Here is an 18,786-nt window from a genome sequence, read left to right as displayed (position 1 = left end):
GTTTCATCCCAGTCCTAGTAGTGATGGGTTTTGATCCCCTGTTAAATGCACTTCTATTTTGGCTCTGACAGATACCGGCAAAATAAATGAAATCTGCAATCCTCTGTGCATATGGGAGGGCATTAGATGATTCATTGGCTTCGAGTGTGCTAACAGGCATCCTTTGCACATCTTGTGTTGCTTTAACGGGTAGTTTGCAGCTGTGGGATCATTGCTGTATTTTGTAGTTTTGTTCTATCATTAGCTGTTAAAGGAATAGAAGTCCACATTTGTATTAAACTACAAGTTCTTTTTATTGGCACCACCTGGGGATTAAAACAGATGCTGTCATGCTGCACAGTTAGCCTCAAAGCAGGGGAGATGTAATGATTATGTGATCAAAGCACCTCGCTTCATTCAGTTGTGCAATAATTACAAATGGAAACATTCTAAACAAGCAACATTGGCTATGACACATACAGGAAGGCAAACCCAGTCCCCAAAGCCTTTAGTGAGTGTTTCAGGGATGGCAAACCTTCCACAGCTTCTTCTGAGGAGAAAACCTGGCTAAAAGCTGCTGCAGATGATCCTTCAGTACCTTATGGGCCATGAAAATACCCCGTAGTTACCAAGAGGGTAATATTGTGAATGCCACGTATTCACAGTGACCAGGTCCGTATTTATAATAAAACCATTTCAGTGACCTTTTGTAACCATTCCAGCTCATTCTGCTGTACGTATTCCTGCCTCCCCAAAGGCTGACTGGGACGTCTTCATCCAAAGGAAAATGTATTTACATGGAAGATGAAAGTCAAGGGATGTTTTCCAGCCACTTCAGGCACTGAGCTGCTGGTGCACGGTTTAAGAAGTTGCCCTTGAGGGCTTTTGGACCTTGTCCTCCTTTTCCTCCACTGCCAGGTAAGTCTCGTATGAATATTAATTGGCATCAACATGAAGTGTAATTCTGTTACCCAGCTGCAGCCTAGTGCAGGTCAACGTGTGCTCGTGGTGTGCAAACAGTGGTTGTCGATAGGTGGATTTATGGTGAGATTTATGGTGCTTCTGTTTAAAGTTGGGCAGTAAGAGTATCCATGATAAAAGCACTGTGGTTAATGATAAATTTTATCTTCCTCGTTCGAAAGAATGGGAGAAGTCCTAAGATTAAGCTGAGGCTGGAGGCTAATAGAAGAAAGGCAAAGGCACATTGAGGAGTTCCATCCCTGCAGCCCTCGTGTTTGCACGGAGCCCTTTTAATAACTGTGAATAAAGCACTGTTCTTCCAGTTCACTTTCTAAAATAAACCATCCAGATGGCTGTAAGACAAAACCTAGTCGTCAAGCTGAGTAATGTGTATTTTGAGCACATTAACAATGGAACGTGTAGAATTGTGCTGAATTATGCAGAATGCCACTCAAAAAGGTGCACACGCAGAAGCAGGAATATCACAAGCATCAGACAGCCGTGGTTTATGATGTCATTCTGGGCCTAACCAGAAGGAAAATGTGTTTTACTATAAGGTTGGTGAGGCACTGGCATGGGTTGCCCAGAGAAGTGGTAGTTGCCCCATCCCTGGAGACATTTAGGGTCAGCCTGCATAATCCGAGCACTTGATGGAGCCGTGGGTGTCCCTGTACACTGCAGGTGAGTTGGACCAGATGACCTTTAAGAGTCTCTTCCAACTCAAATGATTGTATGATATAGTGCTAAGTGAAGATTAATGTTATTTTTTCCTTTCCGAGGGAGCTGAAGAGGACAGACAGATTTTCTTATAGTCAGTGAGAATACAATTATTTGGCTGAGCCAGCACTGTGTTTCTTCTCTGATGCTTGCCCCCTTGAATTCAAACTTGGCAAAAAACCTGAAAATCAAAAAGACTCATTGACAGAGGAAGGCAAAACCCAGGCGTTCTGCTGGGGCTGCAAATGTGAGGAACATCATTGAGAGATTTTCCAGCCCCCTCTGTCCAAACTCATAAAACTTGCAGCAAAGGAAGTGCAGAAATGAGTGCCTGATGGCTGCAGGGCACACTCAGTAGGATGTTTGATGTGTTTTAACAGCTTTTACTGCTTGAATGGCAACGAATGGTCACAAAATCTGTAATCTGAGGGTTGTTGGAAAGGATCTTGCTGGCTTCTCCCAATGCTTTCTTTTTCCCAACTTCACTCCTTGAGCTTCCCAACTCCCACAAGAATCCAAGCTCTCATTGCCCCGTATTGTGGGGGCTGCTGTGAGGGCACAGCCTGCAAACTGCAGAACTCCTACTGAGAAAAACATCACCTGGAACTGTTTGTCCACTGCACGGCAATTTTCGTAAGCAAACTTTGTGCTGAAGTACAGCATGAGTAATTGCCTTATTTATTTTTCTTTACCCGAATGCAATTTTTATTTGCTGTGAAATCAAGTTCCTTCCCTAGCTGGAAGCAAGCGAGCGACTTTTGTGTGTAGGAAGACTATAGTGGCACAGTGGAAAAATAAAACTATCAGAAGCTCTTGAGGAATAAATTCAAGCCCTCATTAATCCCTGTGGGCTGCATCTTCTATCTGAATTTTATGGAACGTGGGCGGTATTTTCAAAGCAATGGAATTGGTTGGTTTCAAGGGCTGACTTAGAGGATACCAACATGGCTCCGAACCACAGTCCTCTGCCCAAGGAAGGTGCAGGCTGGGGTTTGTCCTGGGAATGTGCCCAGAACTCAGGTTTGCTGGAGAGCATTGAGGCTTCAGGGAGTGCTTGAAGTGGGACCAATGTAGAACTGCTGATGGGCTGGCTTTGGTTTATTGGATATTTGCTCATACAGTTATTGTGTGATTCCTAAGTGTTTTATTATTATTATTGTTCTCCTTCTTATTATTACGACTTCCTTATCTGGGAAAAATCAGCTTTTCTGCTGTAAAATTCCAATTATAATCAAAGAGAGCTTTGCGGATGCCATCTCACTAATTCTGTGTCACTCCAGCCTCTCAGCCAGCTCTCAGAGGAGTCTCTGATGGTGCATCTTGCAGACCTAAATGTCAGGAATGAGTTTTAACTAGGTTTGGAACAGGAGGGGTGCACTTGAATCTGGAGCTTGTGTCTGACTCTTAATTGCATCTGGGAGCATAAAATTCACTGGTATAAGCTGTCATAATGCAAAGATTTCTGACTCATCACTGCAAGAAGAACAGCAAGAAATAAATTTCTGGAAGTATAGTTTATTATTGAAGTGGTATCTTTTGCTAAGGACAGGCTATGTGCCTAGGAAGAGTGAAGGGTAATGGCTAAAATCCTTCTCCAAGATGTATGCATGACTGAGGGAGTTCCTGTTAGAATTTGGAAAGGGTGCAAGGGAGTGTATTTTAGGGGAGCAGGGGCTGCTGCCATTTACATTGCTATCCAAAGTATTTTGGTACTTGGAATCACAGAATGGTTGGGTTGGAAGGGACCTCAAAGCACACCCAGTCCCAATCCCTGCTATGGACACTGGAATGTGATTTTATTTTCAATTCAGAATGATTTCTTTTTGGCTTATGTAGGTATGGATTGGAGCATCACCTGATCATACTGTTCTTATATTAAGTGTAAAACCAAATCATACTGTTTTTAAAGTAAGTACAAATATCTGAACCTTCCCTTCGAGTCAGCAGCAGGTGGTGGTTCGACCACAGCTGGTCCTAAAGACAACATGTAGACAAAGTGCAGATTTTGCTGATGGAGATTTTTATCTCCATGCAGGTGGAAATGAGCACCAGACCCTGAAAGATGCGGTCCTGTAGGAGCAAGCAAGATGTTTTCCATAAAAATAAGCAAGGCAAGGAAGAGAAACCCATCTGAGCGTGAATCAAATTCAAGCAGGGAAATACTGACTTTCCCCTTAACAAGAAAGCATCAGTTCCACATTCCCTCAGTTTAACGGCACAGTTTACAAAAATAAGAGGAAAAAGAAAAAAAAAAGAGAGCGAGAGAGAGAGAAACCAACCTACAGAAAGAGATTTCTTTGCTCCTCTAGCTGCTGCTTCCCTTCGGAGAACGGGCGCTGCGCATCGCTTGGTGCTGAGCGCTGCCTGCCGGCCCCGACGCGACGTGCAGCCCCGGCCCTGCTTCGTAGTGCTCCGAGAAACGGAGGAAAAAAAGCTCCTGAAACTCTAATCAGTGGTTGCTCTCCTCTCAGACCACCTGGGGATATGGGGTTTGTGGGGTTATTGCAGGTTGTGGCTGTTGTTTTAACTTGTACTTAAGGCTTCTTCCTCTCATTCCAAGTTGCGCCTTTCTATCTCTGTTGTTTTCCCCCTTAGGAATTGCTGCAGAACATGAACCCCCTAATGCAAGAGGTTGGTGAAACACGATGGGAAATGCAGCTTTGGTGCCGTGCCTGGATAACAGCAAGGGTGTTAATAAGCATCTTTAATACATACAAAACTCTCCCTCAAGTTGTGTCTTTTTACTCTGCAGTGAAAATTGCTTCTGAGGAGCTATTATTTGCTATTCACTTACTGTCATTCTTGGATCTCAATAACACTGCTTTTCAGCAGCCAGATACTGCTGAAAGCCACGAGCTGGACTGCTTCTCATAAATGCCTTCAGCGTCTGCTCCTCGAACAAAATTGGCAGCCCCTTTTTGGCTGAGGGCTGACCTGCTTGTCATCCCCAAAAGCTTCAGGTTTGATGATGCTGTGAGGTGTGACAAGGAGATGGTGATACTCAGGGACCTGGGGAGAAAAGCGACCAGAATGGAAGTCTCTGAGATGTGAGCTTACGTGGCTGTGAGGTTGGGAAGGTGAGTGGGGCAGCTCTCTGAAGGATTGTACTTCTGGCCTGGAAGGCTGCAGGTACGATTGATAAAATCAGTCAGTATTGTTTCTAAATGGAGGCACGCAGCAAGCTTTGTTGGAGGATGAATGCACTTCTGTTCCTTTTGTCTGGGAATCAGCATGTGGTTTTAATCCCTAGTCTTTTTTTAAATTAGAAAAAAATATATCTTTTCACAAAATCAGTTTTTAAACTTGGTGGAAGTAAAGTAATGCTTATCATCCAGTAAAATGGAACTGAGAGCAGCTGTCAGACACAAGTAGAAGTTTCCTTCGGGGACTTGTTTCTCTGTTTTCAGATGGAATATGCTATGAAGTCTGTGTGCCATCCTCTCTGATGTACTAAAGGGTGACAGTCATCCTCTGGAAGATCTCAGCCTTCAGCCTTTTGCTTCCTCAGTACGTGTGGACCAATTGCCCAGAGTATGGACCAGTGGCTGCAGCAGGGAAATTCATCTCAGCACCAGATCCCTCATCCCTCCTGCTGGGTAAGTCCTAATTAAATCCTTGCATCAATATAATTAATTGTTAATATGAGAATTACATATTAGTCTGCATTATAATCAATATTGCTTAAATATTAACAAGCTTGTTAGCTATTCACTAACCTTTTAAGCCCTTCCAAATCCTCTTTATCACGCTGCATGTTTGTGTTAAATCTCTCTCAAGTGACCTTAAGTGAGTATGCTTTTACTTGCTGTTAAATACACTGCAAACTCTCCATCCATTCAGCTATTTGGCTGCTTTGGCTATTATCTCCCTTTCTGTTTGCACTGATTTAACTGTAGTGGAGACATCTCAGTGTTGATACGAAGCCTGCCTGTGGTGCAGTGATGGGCTGTCTTCTGCTGTGTCCTCAGTGTCTCCTTTATTTAGTTAGGCCAGCTTCTTTGGCTGGCTGGAAGTGCCAGAAGCCCCCTGGCAGCTCCTTTGGTTCAGTATTTGCATCTCTGGTCTACAGGGATTGCTGGCTGAAAGCTCCGCAGTTCACCTGCTTAAAGGCATGCTAATGCTTTCTGCTGCTGCCTCCTTTCTGTTAGCATGCACTGATGCAAGGAAGGAAGCCACCATCTGAACACTGGGGCAGTCAGTACATCAGTGCTGCCCGGTTGATGGCTTTGTTCCCAGTTTGTCCAACTTCCAGTTTGATTGGTCTGCTGGGTTTGCAGAATTAAGCAGATTTGGAGAATGCTCACTGGTGAGCCCTAACATATTTCCCATAAAATATCATAACCATTTATACAGTTTGGCCAAAGCAATTCCCTTTGCACTGTGAATTTGTTCAAGAAATAGAACCCCCATGTTTCAAGCCAGCCGGCCACTGGTAATGGGGGATGGCACAGGGCTGCACACCCCAGACCTTGTCCTTTCTGGGTCCCAGCTGCTCTGATATTTCCTCTCCAAAATCCCTGACTTCTCTCGGGGACCATTTAGTAAGGTTCTTAACTTTAATTTCTTGTAAACAGAGTTTGGAGAATAAACCGTGCAATGAATTTATCATTTCTGCTCGTAGCACATGAATACATAGCATGCAGCTTTCTTGCTGGTATTCCTGGGACCAAATGAGGAAAGTGCTTTGGAGAGGTGGGATTTTGCTTGTCATGAATATTAATACAAAAAAAAACCTCAGTGCCTGGATAGTTCACGGAATGTAAATGCATAAAAGGGGAAAAAGCACATTTTTCAAACTGCATTTCTCTGTACCTCTTTCAGTCTCCTTTTGAAGTTCTAGAAAACGTGATGCTCTTTCATAGCACATTCCTCTGCAGAGCAGGGCTGTGCTGCTTTGCTCACTCCACCATTCTCAGGGCAGCTGATGGGACGTGGCTGTGCCCCACAGCACTCTACAAAGCTCCTCACACTGTGCTGCCACTGGTGCTGACCAGAACATGCACAGATGTGATGCTCAGCACCAGGAGAACACTTCCTTCTGCATCACAGGACCTTAGGAGCATTGCATTGCATCTAAATATGCAAAATGTAAGTAAGTATATCATTGCATTTCCACTTACCTTTCCTATCTGACTCAATAAGTAGTACAATGAGAAATGGAAATTATGGTTAATGTTATTTCCTTAGCATTAAGGAATTCTACTTGCATTCCTAGGAGATGTTAGAACACTGCATGGGAAGGGTGAAGCAATTCCTGGATAAAGAGCCAGCAGTAAAGTTGTAATGAGACAAATTTTTAAGGCAGGGCTGTTTTACCAAAGTTGAAATGAGTTTTACACAGTGGTTGGTAGGGAAATATAGCAGTATTGCCGTGAAAGATACTCCATCTTTTCATGGAGAAGGCAAAATAGTTTAAATCAGCACCATTTTCCAATTTAAGCAGAGGAAAACAGCCCAAAGAGATGACAAGTGGGTTACCATTCCCACAAACATTACATGTAGTGACCATCTCGTGCCAGCATTTGGTGCTCTGTGACAGATATCATCATCTAAGTGGTCCATCATCACACTACGTTGCAAGAACCACCCTGCAAAAGTAGCAATTTCTCACATTAGTTTTAGAAACATGTTAATATTGATAGTATTTCAAATGAAGCACCACTGATAAGGAGTCACATGTACAGGTTGTTGTCAGAAATTCCCATTTCCTAAGTTCATTCCCTTGAGATATACTTGAAGTTTTGCCTTTTGACTCTGTCAAACTTCAGAAGTTTTATGGCAAAATTGCTTCTTTGGATGGTTTCACTGTTAACACAGCAGAAAAGCAACAAAATGTTTGGGGTATCCAAAAGATCAGGCAAGTATTTCACTGAGTGTACAACAAAATATTATGAGGTAATTTTATTTTTTTTTTCTGGTTTTAGGTAAAAATATGACAGTATACAAGATAATCTTATTAAAGGTAAAAATACAGTATTCTGCTTTTTCTCTAAACAGATCTACGTACAGTACACTTTTTTATTTTGTCTTTTTTTTTTCTCAACGTTTTTGTACAAATATAACTATGATTCTATTAGGCTATCTGTGTTCTCATCTGGCACTTAAGAACTGATCACGGGTCACCTTCTGCTTCTGCTTGTTTTTCTCAGCTGATACCTAAACGCAATGGTCATCTCGTAGGTGTACCTTGTGAACAAACAGTACAGTTCAGCGGTTCCCAAGTTGTAAGGTGTGCTTTAAATATTGAAATCATGTAGCTAAACGTAGAAACCCAAGCAATCCAAGTCTTCAGTTACTTTGCATCGACTCGTTGCTTACCCTTTGTAAAAGTGCAGTCTGAGTGTTTGTATTACAACCTTGGAAGTGCTTTTAATACCTTCCAGGTTCTCCAGAAGAGCCAAACACATAACTCAGAACAATCATCTCTTCAACAATTCATTCTTCTTTTTATTTTTTATTTGTCCTCATTGGAAATGAAGCCTTTTCCTACGGTTTCAAAGATTTGAAACTCCTGGGGTGTGTTTTTCATAGTTTACCTCATGCTATGGCTTGCTGTTTGAACTCTGGAACCCAAAAGCAGAGCAGCTGAGTTGAGTTGCTGTCATCAATTAGTGCTGTTCCTTGTCCTGAACACATAAGCACAAAATATGTTACTTCTGCTGTGGATTTTCACTGAATATTTCTTTACGCTGCTGTTGTAGCTGGGATCATCTATGGACAAAAGAGAGGTTTGGTACGTGTTTGAAGGGACCATAGCTGGTAGTGGGTTGGCTAAAACAGCTGGAAAAGGCAGAGAGGAGTTTTTGGCTTGGAATCCCTTTATCAGGTTCCAGCGAAGGGATGAAGGACCCTTTACCCAACAAGCTTGGTTCATGGTTCCAACTCTCTCATCGTCATGAAAAGTATCTGACAATTGGCCTTTCAGCAGATGATTTCTCATATGGTTTTCATTAACCACGTGCTGTTCAAAGTTACCTCTGTGGATGCCCACGTAAACACAAAAGGAGAGTGCACACCCAAGGACAGGATTCTTTTAAATTCTCAAGGAATATACTTGGCACGTTATTCCTTCAGCCTTCACCAACTCCTGGTCAGTACAGAGTTAAGGTAAATGAGCACAGTTCGCTGCAGACATGTGGATGAAGATCTGGCTTTTTTGCCTTTAACTAAAAGGTGCGTTCCCTACAGTTCATTTATTTCTGATGTTGAAGGGCTTATGCTTTTACCGGTAAGTTATTTTGTGTCATAAAAGATTTAACTGGAAATTCACCAAACACAGGAGTAATGCAAAGTGCTCCAACTGACACCTGCCAATTCATAGAAGATGAGTGCCTGGTCCCCATTTTTTGCGCTGTTTTTGTCCTCTTAAGATGCTGGTTGAGACTGAGTAATGTTTAGAAAACCAGTTGCTTTCTTCTGTGCTCACCCTCAAATGTCCTTATTTAAGTTCTTCCCGAATTTGTCACTCAGTTGCTGTATAAGTCTTGCCAGCTCACCAGTAGCCTGGGACTTTTCCTCCAGGAGTTCATAGCGGAGACTAGAAATATCTTGCTTAATCTCTTTGAGTTCTCCTAAAGGGAGCAATACACTGTTGTTAGCAATATCAAAGAAATCATACCTATGGTTTTAAGACAGAAGGGATTATCTATTTACTTGAGCTTGGTCATGAGTGTTTGTGGCACTTTCTGTGATATTACTGCTTTTATGCATTTAATATCTGCCTTATAGGAAATTACTGCAAGTACAGATAGAGGGACCAACAACAGTAAGTATGTACAGAAAATTCATCTTTTTTCTCGTCTGTTCTCTCTCCATGTATAGACCTTTACCTGCATGGCAGAAGGATAGCAGGGAGAAGGCATTACAAGGAGTGTCTTTTCCATCTGCTTACAAATCCTACAAGACACCAAGGCAGCACATATCCTTACTCAGTTCCAGCAATGTCCTTGTGGTGGGCATGGGCAGTACAGTCAATTACTACTTTACTTAGGCCCCACGACAAGGCTAAGTAGGGGTAATGCCCCGGGTTTGGCAAAGGAAGGACATGTAGAGCTATGAGGCAAAGCAGGACACTGTAGGGACAGACTCTATGATACATATTTTCTGCTAAGGAACATTTCAGAACAGAAAAGACACACATCAATGATGTGATCGAGGTGAAGAACTACGACACGACAGTGCATGGGAAGAACACAGTCATTGGCGTTCTGGACATCTATGGCTTTGAAATATTTGACAATAACAGTTTTGAACAATTTTGCATTAATTACTCTGAGTAATTATAAATGCTCTGAGTCAGCATCGTTTGCCTTCACGTGAGCCTGAGGCGTGCTTCCTCTCCACGAACAGCGTTCTCTAAGCTCAATCCTTTTACTTGAGATATCAATAGCAGTAACATGCTCTAATCTGTGGCAATAATAAAAACCCACTTGCCTTCATTGACTTCATCGTTTTCTCGGTCCACCTGAGCCTTCAGCACATAGCGCTTAATCAGGCGTTTCATTATTTTCTGAAAAGAGAACAGAAACACTCCACGTGAGTTTATCCACACCTCCTCAATTCTCGACTTATTCTGAAAAATTCAAGCACCTGATTTCCCTATGGATGAAGCCTGGCTTCAGAGGAGGCAAAGGGATTTTTTATCACTGACTTCTCATTTATTTTCTACTCTATATTGTGAACTTTGTATTGAAGAGGTTGATTGATTGCCATTCCATAGTTAGTCCACATTTTGTTTGTGGGATACACCTGAGTGCAGGGTATGTCCCACAAACATAATGAAAACATAGGTGATCCAACAGCAATTTAAGAAGTGGGACTCAAACCATTTCTTGAACAAGCTGCTATTTAATGTATCTATAAAATAAACTTTACTGGAAGAATTAAGTTGTTAATTAATGATGGTAACAAACTCACTCACGATGATGAATTGAACATCTAACCCAAAGTTAAACAGAAATACTTGCTTTGGAACTTGGGGCTGAGGAGAGAGAACAGACTTAGGACAGAGAAAGAGAGAACAAAAATGGAGAATGAGAAATTTTGTAGAGAAATGGTGGATTTTATGGGACATAGATAGGGTAAAAACAGCATCATGTAGATTTATAAAATGGGGATGACTTTTAGTAAGGAACAGCATATATGGGAACAGTAAGAGATGATGATGGATACGAAGCTTGCAATGTGATATTTTTTCAAAAACGCATTATTTATGTAGCAGGAAAGTAACTGCCATTTTCAGGCTGCCCAGTGGCTTACAGCAGAAGGCCTTCATCATCGCCAGCCCCTTGCTACAGAAAAGATGCTCATCCGTGGGAAAAAAGCATTTGAACTGTGAGAAATATAAGAAGTATTGCTCTATCAGAGATTATGATCAGGAGTCCAAACTAATATACCTAAATTTGCTTATTGGATGTGTATATGAGTTCTTGGGCATTCAGTGCTTGATGGCCATAGCTCAGTCGCAGGGGGGAGCTAAGGCAGGACATGCTGTCTCGCTTGGGAGCAGCTTCTTAAAACAGGAAAATAGAAGAGCCTTTTACTGTTTGGACTACTTCTAGAATGAGGTCAAAGGACTCTCTTTGAGACAAAAGAGTGACACATTCGGTGAATGGCTCTGTGCCCTCAGGGCTTTCTGCATCCTCTGCAAACAGAGGAGAGTTCGATGAACAGCCAAGAGAGGATATGCAAATGTCTTTTCTTGAGCAGATGGTCACTATTAAGGGAAAACCTCTCAGCGTGAGCTCACCTATTCGCAAAGCAATCACGTCTGCTTTGAACATCACTTAAAATCACTGCAAAGACTGTGAAACTCGAATTAAGGAATCGATACACTTGCTCTTTTTTTTTTTTTTTTTTCCCCAGTAGCCAGCTATGAATTATAACGGTACGAAATGCACGTGCACATCAAAGAAGGATCCACTCATTTATATATAGGTCATGTAGTCATGGAATGTGAGATGTTAAAGACTCTGTCCTTGTCTCAAAGAGGCATCTGGCTAACCAGGTGGGTCAGTTAAGGCAACAGAGGTGAGGCACAGCGCACGTACGGTGTGTTGAAGATGGCCAAGGTAGTAGAATCCAGAGGGAGGTAGGGTTGGCACCTGGGAAAACATAAATGAAGTAATGTTTGGGGAAAGTAGGGAAATCCTAGATCCAAAATATATGATTTTTGTTTGCTTGTTTGTTTCAGAACAGATGACAGGAAATTTAGAATAAAACAAGGGAATTGACATAAACAGTGTATATCATTATTATCTGGAAAAATATGGTAACATCTATCTACTCTACTTCCCATGCAGCTGGTATTTTTGATGGCCACTACTCAAATACAGTCCTATATTAACTGCTGCACATGAAAGCCAAAAGCCTAAAGGTGCCCACCTGATCCACCAAGAACAGAATTCAGTCAGATTTGTCTACAGAAACTAAATATTAAAAGCGTGGCCATCCCTAACATGAAGCTACTTAGTCACCTAGTAGATATTTCTGCCTGTAGGTTTAGGAAAGTAATTTGGTTTTGCCCCAGCATTGCTTTTCTCCTCCCCAGTGCTGTTCCTTATAGCTACAATAAATGAAATAGCCTCTCAGCAAAACAATCCTGTTTATCACAGGGAAATGCCGAATAAAGCTTCCAGACAGAATCTTGATAATGAAGGCCAAACTTGAAACAGTTTAAATACATTTGGTCTCAAACCCACCCGTTACCCATTGGGCAGCACAAGAGCTCCAGATGAGCCATCACATGCTCATTCTCTTAACTTAAAGCTAGTTTATCACCCCAAACATCAAATAAATACCAACCAGTCCTTCTAATTTCCCTGACAAATTCTTTCCTGAACTTATATAGAGGAAGGTGCTGCTGACAGCATGACAGACTGCCAGTGCTGGGAATGGGGACAAACACATGAACTTAACACAGCATTTTAGCACTGCTCCATTCAAAGCCTCATCTGAAGAGGGTTTGATGAGACATCCCTTTACTCATACTAGGTTATCCCCACATCATGGCAGCTGTTTGTTGAGCTGTTTATCCTATTTCTCAAACTACTGCACGTTTAGGTTCTGCACATCTTTTGGTATCCCTCGAGAGCACCGTACTACAGCTACACAAAGTGCAGGTTTACTTCACCTGATAAGCCTCACTAAAGGAAACATGCAGAGAAGCCACTACTTCAGACATCTTCCCAGCTGCAGGAGAAAATTTGCTGTACAGACTATCAAAGCATTTGTTCTTTTTTTATATTTAGATAATGAAGATTATTACACCTTTCTTGCGTTATTTGACAAATTCTTCCTACAGCAACTGACACTTTCTAAGATCATTTGAAGGCAAGTCCAGTAGGAGCAAAATCAAGTGAAAATAACAAGTATTCATGTCTTTCTTTCTTTGAAAACTCAACTTATATTCACAGCTGTCTTTGGCTTTCTCAACCCTAGAAGTAAGGGCTTAATTTACCACGAACATTAGGAGATCTCATTTAGAAGTTATAGCAGCAGAAGCCAACACATCTTTCTGCTACCTGGGTCTGAACGTACAGGAAAATGTCAGAAATGCCAAAGTGCTGCTTTGAAAAGGACAATCATCTCTCCTCCCTTCAACTTGGTGGTGTCACACCAGCTAACTCCAGATGCCAGAATGAACAAATTCCACTTCTAACTGAGTCTTAGAGACACCTTGGTGTTTTGGTATAAAAGCAAGGACAACTTTTAAGGTTAGGAACAAATTATTACCAGTTTTTTATACATCCCAGGACCCACTGTGCTGGAGGCTGCACCAACATAGAGCTAAGCAATCCTAGAACTACCAGTGCACATTTTACCCCATCACACTACTATTTTCCTCAACTCTTTCTTGTCAGCTCCTCCAGAGGCAATAGTTGCCAACTGATTCTTTTTCACTGTGTAATTAAAAAAAGAAATTGACGGGACACATTTTGCTTATTGTGTTGCCCCACTATCTGCTTGCCAAGAAACAAAATTTCTGCTTGCACGAATGCTGTGGTAAGACAGAGCAGTGCTAGTTCCGTGCCGGGGTTCCTTCTGCCACCACTGCAGCCATATTTGTTTTTGGCCCATACCACATTGCAGGTTTAGCAGTGTAAGACGAATTACTGACAGAGAAAGCACGTGCAAATGGCAATGGAAAGGCTGGAGGGATGGCATGGTGTCATGACAGTGGAACGCCGCCAGTGCAAGACTGGGAGATTAAAGCTTGAATGACAGTCCTGCTATGAAACTTAATACCCATGAGTGGAATTAATTAGCGTGGCCTATTTTAACACCATATCTATTACCATGGATGATACGCTGCATTTGTCTCTGAGTGCTGTGACCACAGCTCAGCACATCACAGGATGGCACCAACTGGACCCAAGCAACGCAGCCCAGCAGAGCAGTACACCAGCACACCTCTGCCCCGCTCTGTGATTACCTGGTATCTTGTGGGCTTGTTGTAAGCATTCTTCACTGAAAAATTCTCTGTATGCAGACTGCTAGACTGAAAACGGACTTTCTGAAATGATAAAACATTGAGATGTATTAAGTCAGTGATAGCTTCTCTCATGTGAATAACCCCAAACTTAAGGGAGCTTTATAAATCCGGTATGAAATGATTAAATGTGTGGGTATAATAAAAATCAGTGCATTCCATTCTAAAAAGGTTCCGAAAGAAGGAAAAGATCTGAAAAACAAAAACTCCTGGGAAAAAGAAGGGATTTTAAGTTGTCAAGGCAAAAACAGTACTCTCAGACCAGTTTTGGTTAAGGAGGTGCTAAGAGAAGTGAAATGTATTCATCTTAGATTGCTATCAATGGAAGGCACAGTTTTTAAAAAATAAATAGGTTTGTAGAGAACAACTCAATGCAGCTATCAAAAATTCTGAAATGGAATAGATTTTCAGCAGTTCTTTGAAAACAGTAGCACAACTTGCTACTTTTTTATCTGAAGCCTTTTTAAAAATAGAACAGTTTTCTTTCTTTTTTCTTTTTTAATCAGATGACAACAAAGCTATTGCTTTTCCCAACTAGAATCTTCCAAAAGTCTTTTCAGAAGACCAACATTCATTACAGATTTATGTGACTCTCATATCCACCTATGAACTTTTTGGTCCAAGTGCTAAAGAAATAAAGAAGTACTCAAAGGAATTAATTTCATATTATAGACTCAAAGGAGCTAATACACACACAGCCCCTTATAACTGCATGTGAGTGTACAGGGAATTCCCTACTTAAGGACTTTTTGTTCCCAACTGCCTCATTGATCTTGAGAAATAATTATATTATTATTATTAATCAGGATGCTGATAATGGCTAGATGGGTGCTTGCTTTTGACAGGGAACACATGACCCCAGCGCTACCAAAGCACATTTCTACTTCAAGTGGCCAAAGAAGAGATAGAAGAGGCAGGATCTGCCCATCAGTGCTACCTATTACTAGGCAGTAGTAAGCAGAGGGGTTGCTAATTACAGCTGTAGGTATTTAGGAGGTGTTATTAGTAACTGCTTGGAAACTTATTCCCAAACCTGGAATGGAAGTAAATACGATGGTTAACGTAATGGCACTAAAATTAATTGGGAATCACTTAAAGGCAAGAGCATGAAAATTTTCAAGAGGCTTGAAAGCCTGCTGGGCAGATTAGGAGCCAGATAAGATGGATATTATTTGCGCCTCTGACTTTGGTCTTTGACTTTGTCTACTAGGCTCTGGAGAACCCCATTGTAGAAGTGCCTCCTTTTATAAGATTTGCACTGTCACAGGTGTACTGACAGTGCTTGGCACAACGAGGCTGCAAGTCTGGGAGGACCCTCTAGGTGCTGATATAAGACAAGTAACAATGCTGAGCAAGAGACTGCACTGTCCCTGATCAACCTGCAAACGATGCAACCCCCACCAGAGGGTCCTTGCAGCCATGGATCTATTATTCTACACAGAAGGCAAAAAGCAAAGATGCAACATACCCGTTGTTTGGAGTTCAGCATTCCCATCTCAAGATCATTTTCACAGTTTTTGGCCTTAGATTTGCAGAGTTTTATGAGGCACATTTTTATTCTCAGTATGAGATAATAAAATGATTTAGGGCTTGGCACTAGATTAAAGGGAGCAGGTAAAGTCCTTCCTTCATCAAAGTAGGACAGCCAGAGCTTGGCACGTGCAAACTTCCACTCCACATCTGCATCCTCCTTGGAAAGGGAAGAGAAAATAACACCCAAATGCATAATCAGCACAAAGAAAGGAATTTAGCTATCGTAAGAACAACATACAGGCAGGATTTAACAAAAATCAGCTATAACAGGACACCTGAAAGTAATGTTATCTTCTTAGGTTTCTGTCATCTCAAAAAAAAGGAAAAAAACAAACCAAGAAATGAATAAACAGAGAGTGCAAGTCCTCCAAATACCAGACTGAATGTCACCTATTTCTGCTTGTCAGAAAAATTTTACAAACTGCTTATTAAGAAGTTGGGAACAGGGGAACCATTTTTGCCTTCTAAGCCAGGCAAATGCCATAAGCCAGAAAGGTCAGCGTAAGATGGGATACAAATAAGTTCACATTTCTCACCAGCAAAGGCTGCAGAAAGGCAGCACAGTGTCACAAAGAGGCATTTTGGAGGACAGAGGTGGGAGCACAGAAGGCTGGAGCAGAGCTGTGCTGCAACGAGGGAGATAATGAAGAACAAATCATTTCAGAGTGGCATTTTTTGCCCCGTTTCTTTGTTTCATTTGAACATGGGAGCACAGCTGCAGCCAGCTTTATAGTGGTGGCCAGTAACTAGGTTTGTTGAAGGTGTTTTGCACACTAGTGTGGTTTCTTTAAGTCAAACATTACTTATTTCATTGGACAGCAAAGGGCTTGTCTTTCAGTAACAACCCAGTGCTTGTGCTTTGCTGGTAAGTATCTGTACTAAAACATACATACAGTCATGGAAAGGAGAAGTTACACATACAACATCGATTCCCTCTGATTAACTGCAGTGCTAATTGCCAGGTAAGTGTTTTCACTGCACTGGCCAGGAATCACCCATAGAGGAGGCTAGATCACTGATTTCTTCTATCATCAGGTTACTTCCTTGTCAATCCTGATTGCATTCACCATGATTCCCAGATTCAATGCCCCTTATTTCTCCTACCATTCACCACCTGCCTCTTAAGCAAAAAAAAACAACCAACCAAACAAAAAAAAAACAAACCAACATGACTCAGTGCCTGTGAATCTCCTTTATGAAGCATCAGACCAGGCTCACTTCCAAGCTCAAGGACAAGGTTAAGGCTAGCACACCCTTTATGGATCTGCTTGGCATTTACAGAGGATGATGGTCAGACGCATCCATCAGGCAAAGAAACAGAGGGATACAGCTGCTATACAGCTGTTGTCCTTGCAGTTTATATGGAGGCCAGCAGCATAGATAGAAACACGGTCTGCTGGTTCCTTATACTCACGTACATCCATGTTCTGCTGAAATTAGTAACCTCTGATTACTTCCTACCTCCAAAACCTTGTCAAAAACTAGCATACCACAACTGAGCTTAATTCTGTTGCAGCTACAGTGAAACTTCTGCCAACAGAGCAACATTCACTGCTGTTGCTCAGCCTTCTGGTAGTTTGGGGTTGAACCTCACAAAAGCCTAAAGCTGAATTATGGTAGAAGTAATTTGTTAACATTTTTAATGCTTTTCTGCTAAATAGCTAAGGAGCTAATGATGGAGGTGTTTCTGGCTGGCAGAAGGAATTTTTTTTTCCTTCCATAAATAGAAAGTGGTCAGGAAGCATTAATACTCGAGGGATAAACAGAAGAAAACCAGAAGTAGCTGAAAAGAGATGTTCAGTGGAAAGCACGAGAATACTATTTTGTAACTGGCTAACAGAAAAGCATTTTCCCATTGACTGCAATGGAATTTAATTCCTAAGTAATTACCATCCTCTGTCATTATGGACACTGCTGTTGTCAGATAAACAGAAAAGACTTTCTATTTAGTCAGTAGGATGACTTTGTCTTTCCTTAATCTCTCTGTCGCTGAGGATTTAAAGGAATTAGTGTGAGATTTACTAGATTTCTCCCAGTTCTCAAGTAGGAGGATCTGGATGGAATAGCTCACATTTGTTTCTCTTGCTAATAGTTATAAATATTCTTTAACAAAGTTCTGAAAAGTTCCAGGCAGCCAAGAAGCATGTTAAAGGCTTTTCCAGGAAACTATTCATCATGGAATATTGAATATAGAGCAGAAAACTAACATAGGCCATCTATTGAGACATTTACTGATATTTTTCTTCTGCAGCCTCGCAAGAGCACCTCTACTTATTACAATAAACTAGGAAATGCATTAACAATCTGATACCCCTTGAGAAGTAGACCTTGTTTCAGTAGAAGGCTGAGGAAGCTGCTTCATCTTAAGGTTTGGGGGTTGGAACTCAGGGATCTTTAAGGTCCTTTCCAAATCAAGCCATTCTATGATTCAAAGTGATTACAAAACTTTGGGAAAATACCTTCTGCACACAAGAAAGCTTCCAGGGCAGAGAGAACATGTTAGTTCCCTCTGACATTTAGACTCAGTTGCAGCACACATGAGATAGAGCTCTGTTTGCACTACAGTACATGGAGGAATCAGACATTACAGTCAGAAAATAATTTCAGCTGTGGCCTTTTGCAGTGTCAGGTTCTGAGGGAAGATTAGAGCAAATAATTAATACAAATCCAGCGACAGAAACTTGACATTTAGCAAATCGGAAGAAAGAGGTGAATCAGCATTAACGCTGTCCAAATATTAATCCTTTCTTTTTCTTCTTCTCTTTATGTTAGCAGCGAGTTGCTTTTGTCCAAAGCACTTAGCAAACCCAGTCTGCTTCTACCAATGCTACTGAACAAAGTTGGGTAAACCCTGCAAAGACCTTTCTGCAGATACCAATTCATGTTTTGTGATGGCTGTATTCATATCCTTTATATGCTGGTGGTTGCCTTTTTTTTTTTTTTTTTTTACCAAATATACCAAATATACCAAAATTTCATACCTGGTAATTGGAAAATAAGGAACTTTTATATGTGTATCTATGAGCTTCAGCACTAAATGGGCTTGCATATTCAGCCAGTAGAAAATAGGGAAAGAAACAGGTGAAATATTGCTTGATTTCTCATAA

General features: G+C 41.4%; 1 protein-coding gene and 1 long non-coding RNA gene across 55 annotated transcripts in view; one reads left to right on the top strand and one right to left on the bottom strand.

The window, feature by feature from the left end:
- Nucleotides 1-10,538, top strand: part of LOC116217216 (uncharacterized) — a 41,013-nt gene extending 30,475 nt beyond the window's left edge. For 40 of the 50 annotated variants that reach the window (XR_014886616.1, XR_014886602.1, XR_014886611.1 and 37 more), the window contains 3 exons: nt 702-897; nt 4,252-4,733; nt 5,064-10,538. This is a non-coding gene — a long non-coding RNA (uncharacterized LOC116217216). The remainder of the gene's footprint in view (nt 1-701; nt 898-4,251; nt 4,734-5,063) is intronic. The other 10 variants (XR_014886635.1, XR_014886624.1, XR_014886641.1 and 7 more) reach the window with 9 other exon arrangements.
- The window catches only part of TRPC7 (transient receptor potential cation channel subfamily C member 7), a 65,488-nt gene continuing 54,796 nt past the window's right edge, over nt 8,095-18,786 (bottom strand). For 4 of the 5 annotated variants that reach the window (XM_085236846.1, XM_085236847.1, XM_085236848.1 and 1 more), the window contains exons 9-13: nt 15,615-15,836; nt 14,090-14,170; nt 11,706-11,759; nt 10,090-10,165; nt 8,095-9,227 (exon numbers count right to left, since the gene is read on the bottom strand). In XM_085236846.1, coding sequence (XP_085092972.1) covers nt 9,085-9,227; nt 10,090-10,165; nt 11,706-11,759; nt 14,090-14,170; nt 15,615-15,836 — 576 coding nt within the window. In that variant the 3' untranslated portion in view covers nt 8,095-9,084. The remainder of the gene's footprint in view (nt 9,228-10,089; nt 10,166-11,705; nt 11,760-14,089; nt 14,171-15,614; nt 15,837-18,786) is intronic. The other variant, XM_010719081.4, reaches the window with a different exon arrangement.

The sequence above is a fragment of the Meleagris gallopavo genome, chromosome 15 (assembly GCF_905368555.1).
Source record: "Meleagris gallopavo chromosome 15, MGAL_WU_HG_1.1, whole genome shotgun sequence".
NCBI classification, from domain to species: Eukaryota; Metazoa; Chordata; class Aves; order Galliformes; family Phasianidae; genus Meleagris; species Meleagris gallopavo.
This window is presented reverse-complemented; position numbering and strand designations above follow the sequence as displayed.